Genomic DNA, 6,955 nt, shown 5'->3' with positions numbered 1-6,955 from the left:
GAACACTCGGGAAAGTGACTGACAACTGACCAAATAGGCTTGAACATCAATCTTGGAAAATTTTTTTTTTGGGGGGGGGGGATATTGTATATATCCTTATATATGCATCCTAAAGCAGAAAAATCTGAGGAACTTCCCAAGACACACATTCTTTTTATCACTAAAACCCCAGGGCATATTTACCATCAACTTGTGTAACTACTGTGACCCAAAGGGAGATAAGAGCACAGCTATTTTAAGTAAAATAGCTATTTATTCAGCCTCTTGTCATGCCAAAATGTTCTGTGCATATTTCACTATAATTAGCACACCCTCTGAAACAGGCAAAATTGTACATCGTTATATTTCATATTACCTGATTATATAAAAGTGTAAAGTGAAAATGACTTATCAATTCCTTTTAACATTCCTAATAACTCAAGAGATATGAGGCACAAAAATCTCAGAAAAACATGACACAGGAAGAGCAGTAATGTAGTTCTCAGGTAAGTTAACATGTCATAATCTGTTATGAATATACAAAGACAACAAACTTTTAGAACATTCTATTTACTAAGATTCTGGCATAGCTTTATGTAACAAGATACAGCATACCAGGCCCGCCACTCAACTTGTTTGTGGTAAGACTCAGCTTCAATATGAAGCCGTTAAAAATGAAACCCAAAAGTCCTGCTTTTTACATGCTAAATATCTTGAAAGTGTGCCATTAAACATAGTAATGAACTTACGACAGCAAGAGTATGGAGTTAAAAGCTAAACATTGCAGCCTAAACAAAATCTATACAAAACAAAAAGGAGCTATCACTGGCTACATAGAAACCTTCTGACTGGTTAAAACCTGTATAAAACATGCACTTTAGAATTGTTAGCTATCAGTTCAGAAAGTACCAGTGTCTACTAAACAATCCCTCTCCAAAGTGTAGGTAAATTGAATTAAAATGACATAACACGGTCTAACCCTAAGAAACATTCAGTTATGACTCAAGTGGAGGTAAATTCCAGAGCTTTGGGGGCTTTCTCATGCTGCAAAGTGCTGGGTATCTCTGGTGCATTCAAAGCAGCATACGAAGAAGTCTGTGGATGTCATCAGCCCCAGTTAAGGGCGGGACTGATGGCGCCCAGCTCTGACCTCCCAGGAAGCATGGCTACTGTGTCCACAAAAGTAGTGTGAGATCAAAGGCACGCTGTTCTGGTAGCTAAAGAGATAGCAAACCACCCCCCTCTTTAAAAGCTCCTTCCCCAAGTAAATCAAAATATACGTGGGGAAAAACTAAAATACTTATCTACAGAGTAAGGATTTTGAAATATTAATGTAATCCCTACTTTGAAAATTTTTACTAGAGTCATCTCATTATTTCTGGTTACATCTTAAAGATGGATCCAGATTCCGTTTCTGTTGATTTATCCTTAAGTACTTCTAGTAAAAAATATTAGCTTTATTCCAAATATCTTAACCACTAGGATGACTGCAAAGCACTGTCCCCCAGAGTCACCAAGCACTGGAAGAGGAAAAGGTGTTCAGGCAGCAGGCAACAATCATGGCCCTTCACACAGCGGTATCCAAGTGGCTACTGACTAGTCCAGGAAGTCTAAACACAAGGGAATTCATGCACGTCAGTCACTACGTAGTCAGAATCTTCACAGTTGAGAGCTCCTTCGACATTGCACTCTGTAAGGGACCCTGGTCTTCCTTCCCGAGGCTACGCTGAGTCTGAACTCGAACCCGCAGCCTTCTTTTTCTTCTTCTTGCTGTGCTTCTTGTGCTTCCTTCTCTTCTTGGCTTTGTCCTGTAAAGATATCCCACGGCAGGCATCACTACTGTGCCTACTGAAAACACGCCAGTGAGCAACATCGGCACTGCTACACCCAAGCTGCTACATAAACAGCCAGAGAAGCAAGCAAACTAGTTCGGACGTTCTAGACAAGCCCCAACAACCACAGCTATGGAGTCTAGGAGTGCTTGCTGAGTCTCAAAGACAGGCACATCAGCAGTTTCCAACAGAAACTTCTCTAGAAGACTCACCTGAATCATGCTATCAATTGCTACATCTCATGTTATACACAACTTCCAAAGGAAAAGGCACTACAGTTCCAACACAGGACACTCACAGACAGCAAGCCCCAACTGCTTTAATGTGTCCAAGTACGTAATCTAATATTTCTAAGTTGGAACATAAACTGTGTACTGTTCAGACTGCAGCACTACTTAGCTGCTAATACCAACTCTAACACAAAGTACTGACATATCCTTAGAAGTATATTTTATTTAATAAAACATATGCTTACTATTCTTTTTTTTTTTTTTTTTGAGACAGTATTTCATATAGCCTAGGCTGGCTTTGAACCTTGAACTCCTGATGCTAGGATTACAGGCACAAACCATCACATCCAACCAAATGCCATTTTTACAGGGAAATCTCTGCCCTGGAAAAGGAGTGAAATTTTTAGTGGATAAAGGGTGCTGGAGTTTTGCTGATCTCTAACTCCTCTGAGTTGTCTGTCAGCAAGCACCGTTACCCACTGTGCCATTTCATCAGCCCCTTGAACTTGTCTATTTTTTTCCTTGATAGGGTCTCATTCTGTAGCCCAGGCTGGCCTTGAGCTCGGAGATCCGCCTGCCTCTGCCTCCCAAGTGCTGGGATTACAGGTGTGCGCCACTCTGGCCAGCTCTGAACGTCTACTTCTAACAGTAAGATGCTGAAGTCAGGGGATGTTTGCTGCCCTCTCCTAAGCCTACTTGCTTCTCCCCTATCACGTCACAAAGGTGACGGACACCACTCTCCCCAGCACTTCACTTGGTCCCAGCTGAACTAACGTGACAGTCAAGAACCCTGGGTCTGCCGCTGTCTGTAAAAACGAAAGATACTTGCTGTTCTCTCGCGCTCTTCTCCGCTTTTCTTCCTTTTTGCTTGCACCTACGAAGTTGAAATTTGTGTGAACAGAAGACAAACGTAATTTGTACTCAGTGCATTTATCTTACATGTTCAAGTCACACGTAGAAAATTTTGATTGTAAAAATCACATTTTTATGACTCCTGTTATATCAATAAAGTTTCAATAACAAAATGGTAAATTAAGATTTTAAGTGTTTCTAAGAGCTCCCCTTGCATTGTCTCTCAGCACCAAAACCGAGGAGTGCCAACTCTGAGAAGGTGTCATAACTAGCACAACACAGCTCAGCACCCGAGTCTCGGCTGCAGCTCAATCAGCTCAATCACTGTTAGTACTCTGCACTGGTCACACATACAGTGCACTCTCTAGAGCAGCGGGTTCAAATAATTGTTATTGGAAATAACAATGCTCGCATCATCTGTACTTCTCTTTGACCTTTTAAAGCATGGTGTAGTAAGTCGAAAGTTGTTAAAACCTGTGTATACTAAGCCCGTGTATATTAAATGTTAAGTACAAATAAGATACTTTATTAAGCATTCCTTATTATATACTGGCTAAATGTTAACTATTAACAGTACTAGACCATAAAAACTGCCTAACTATTGAGCTGTATGGTATACCTGTTAGATAACTACATACTATATACATGACACAACACATAAAAAAGTCATCGACAATCTAAAAAGACTAAGGATTAGAGGAACAGACATAAACAGTAGATATGTTTGCTTGCAATTAGATGGTAGCTCTCTGAAAGCTTGTCTAAATACTGTCCACTATTCTGGAAAATGACTGGAGGCAGAGATTTCTGAAGGCTACCTGTGAGGTCCCAACTCCAGCCTGAACTGACTTTTTATCTTCCAGTCTCATACTCAAGTGCTTATATGTTCAAACACAACTTCATCAGGTTACACACTGCTACTTACTTTCACGTCTTCTATTAGGGGACAGTAATATAAAAATTAGTGTATCTAGTTTATATTAGCTATGAGTTTCATTTCAAAAAGCATAAAACATCCAGCTATAAGATGGGGCGGCTGGTGTGACGGGTCTGTGGGTCATTTTCATAAACCAAAAACAATGAAGTAAAAAAGGAGATAGGAACAACCAAACAAGGAAGATATAGAAGCAGGGACCTGAGAATCAGGGTAGACAGACAGAGAGACCGACTGACAGCTGGGCAAGATGGACGCCGAAGGAGAAAGGCCTAGCGAAGCCAGACTCAGGAAACCAGCTCTCTTGGCAGTGCCCAGACAGTCCGTGTAAGACACAAATGAAGAGCACGTGTGACTCTTCCTCCTACTTTAGCCAGACCGGCCCTCAGTTTGCCGCACTCTGTCTGTCCAGCGTCTTCCATGGAACCAGAAGGACAGTATTACAAATACGGCATCGGAAGGTGCAGGAAAACATGGCGACAACGACGACGACGACAGTCATACAATTACAAGTCGACTCTGAAACAGAGTCCTGTTCTTTCCTCACCTCTTCATAATCCGACCCGGACAACGAGGCAGAGGAGAGCGCTCTATCTTCACACAGCTTTCTTTTTTTGCTGAGTCCTTTAGTGTCCTATGGAAACAAATACAGGTATGCCAATTTAAAAAATACTCTGCCATGAAAACCTTATGCTTTCTTTCAAAGTGAAAAATTTATATTTGTTGTAGTGTGTGTATATCTGCATGTAGGCACATGTGTGCGTGTGTGGCAGTGAGGGTAACTCTACAAAGTCTTTTTATTCTTTCCTGCAACTTTGTGAGATCCAAGGATTCAGCTCAGGTTCTCAAGTCTGCACCAAGGGCTTTTTTTTTTTGCTGAGCCATCACACAAGCCCAAATCCTCATGTTTCTAAGTTACATTTAATAATTATTCTAATAATTCTTCTACAAATCATCCAGCTTTAAATGCAGTGGTGGCGCACGCCTTTAATCCCAGCACTCGGGAGGCAGAGCCAGGCGGATCTCTGTGAGTTTGAGGCCAGCTTGGGCTACCAAGTGAGCTCCAGGAAAGGCGCAAAGCTACAGAGTAACCCTGTCTCGAAAAACTAAAAAAAAAAAAAAATTAGAAATTTCTAACATAGTGACATTTACCAGGACTTAATTTTTATTCCACTACAGTAATACTTTCATTTAGTAAATTGAAGTAACTACATATCCATTTAGAACAGTAGTTTTTAACCTGTGCGTTGCAACCCCTTTGGGGATCAAATGACCCTTTCACAGGGTCACCTAAGACCATAATAAAACAGATATTGACATTACAATTCATAACAGTAGCAAAATTATAGTTATGAGGTAGCAACAAAAATAATTGTATGGCCGAGGGTCACCACAGTATGAGGAACTATACTAAAGGGTCGTAGCATTAGGAAGGTTGAGAAGCACTGATTTGGATATGGTTCCATTTCCTTAAATTAACAGACACAATTTTAAGGTCCTAAGAAACCAAGATGGTGGAAGATTTAGGTCTTTTGTATTTTAATCCTTTTGTTTCTACTCAGGATTTCATCAGAAAAGAAAACCAGTTGGTAATTAACTGCTATGATTTAAAATGATGTCTGTATAATGACACTGGTATATTTAGAGTATTATAGTTTAAAGATTTATTTCATTTGTATATGTGTGTGTGTGTGTGTGTGCGTGCGCGCGCACAAGAGTGTATGTCATGTGTGTGTGCAGGTACCCATGGAGGCTGAAAAAGGGTGTCAGATCCCCTGGAGCTAGATAGAGTTAGAGGTGCTTATAAGCCCCCCAATGTAGGTATTGTGACCCAAACTGGGAACTCGGGTCTGACGGAAGAGAAGCAAGCCTGCTTAAGTGCTGAGCCAACTCTCCAACTCCTACGCTGACATTTTAAAGACAGCTCCGAGCAGAACGACACCAGAGTGGCAGAAGGGAGAACCCAACTTCACAAAGCTGTTTTCTGATCTCCAGACACACATGCTGCACACCATCATTCCCCATATCATGTGCACATATATATGTGTGTATACACAAACTAAAGCTTTTACAATGTACTTAGGAATTTAAGCAGACATTTTAAGAACTAAAAATTATGCAAACATCTAGTATGTAAACATCTAGAAATGTAAACTAATAAACACTTTGGTGAGAAAATCTTTAGATAAATTAAATGTATCCACATTCTGGGAACCTAGAAATTATAGTCCTAGATATGCATATTAGAAAATTAAGAATAACTCATAGGAGAAAAAAACAGTTAAGAAATACCCACTGTACAGAGCCAGAGAAGTGAACTTGTTGCTATTGCAGAAGACCCCGGTTCATTTCCAGGACCTCCATGGTGGCTTACAACTGCATGTCACTCCAGTTCTGGAGTAACTGGTGCCCTCTTCTGGCTCTCCTGGGCACTAGGCATGTACATGGTGCATATGCACACAAACAAGCAAAGCACTTAAACACATAAAGATGAATATATGCACTGCAGCAGTCTGCACTGCTGAAAACTGTAAATAACTGGTGACTGCAGAGAGGGCCCAGTGGTTAAGAGCACTTAATGCTTATGTGAGGGCTCATTTCAGTTGCTAGCACTCACAACAACCACCTCTAACTCCGGTTCTAGATCATATGTCCTTTGCTGGCCTTCACATGAACACACCTGCATGCACGTGGTGCACATCAACTCATACAGACAGTTAACAAATAAATAAATCTGTTAAAAAATGAAAACAATCTAGATGCTCTATAGGACAACAGGGAATAAATGTAATATTGTAAGCAAAAGAAATAAACTTGAAAACATTGTCAACAGTAATGCTGAATAAAAAGCTGGTTTCAAAACTTGACACTTGGCTGGGCAGTGGTGGCACACACCTTTAACCCCAGCACTTGAGAGGCAGAGCCAGGCGGATCTCTGTGAGTTCGAGGCCAGGGCTACAGAGTGAGTTCCAGGACAGCCAGGGCTACACAGAGAAATCCTGTCTTAAAAAACTTAAACCAGGGGCTGGAGAGATGGCTCAGTGGTTAAGAGCACTGAATGCTCTTCCAGATGACCCAGGTTCAATTCCCAGCACCCATGTGGCAGCTAACAACTGTCTGTAACTCCA

At 41.0% G+C, this 6,955-nt stretch overlaps 1 protein-coding gene across 1 annotated transcript in view; it reads right to left on the bottom strand.

Moving 5' to 3' along the window:
* Nucleotides 1-231: 231 nt before the first annotated feature.
* Fam133b (family with sequence similarity 133 member B) overlaps nt 232-6,955 on the bottom strand; it is a 32,327-nt gene continuing 25,603 nt past the window's right edge. Inside the window, exons 12-14 of the mRNA XM_028861989.2 lie at nt 4,375-4,461; nt 2,871-2,915; nt 232-1,787 (exon numbers count right to left, since the gene is read on the bottom strand). Of these exons, the coding sequence (XP_028717822.1) occupies nt 1,701-1,787; nt 2,871-2,915; nt 4,375-4,461 (219 nt within the window). The 3' untranslated portion in view covers nt 232-1,700. The remainder of the gene's footprint in view (nt 1,788-2,870; nt 2,916-4,374; nt 4,462-6,955) is intronic.

This window comes from Peromyscus leucopus, chromosome 3 (genome assembly GCF_004664715.2).
Source record: "Peromyscus leucopus breed LL Stock chromosome 3, UCI_PerLeu_2.1, whole genome shotgun sequence".
Lineage (NCBI taxonomy): Eukaryota > Metazoa > Chordata > Mammalia > Rodentia > Cricetidae > Peromyscus > Peromyscus leucopus.
The sequence above is the reverse complement of the archived record's forward strand: the minus strand, read 5'-3'. Positions and strand labels throughout refer to the sequence as shown.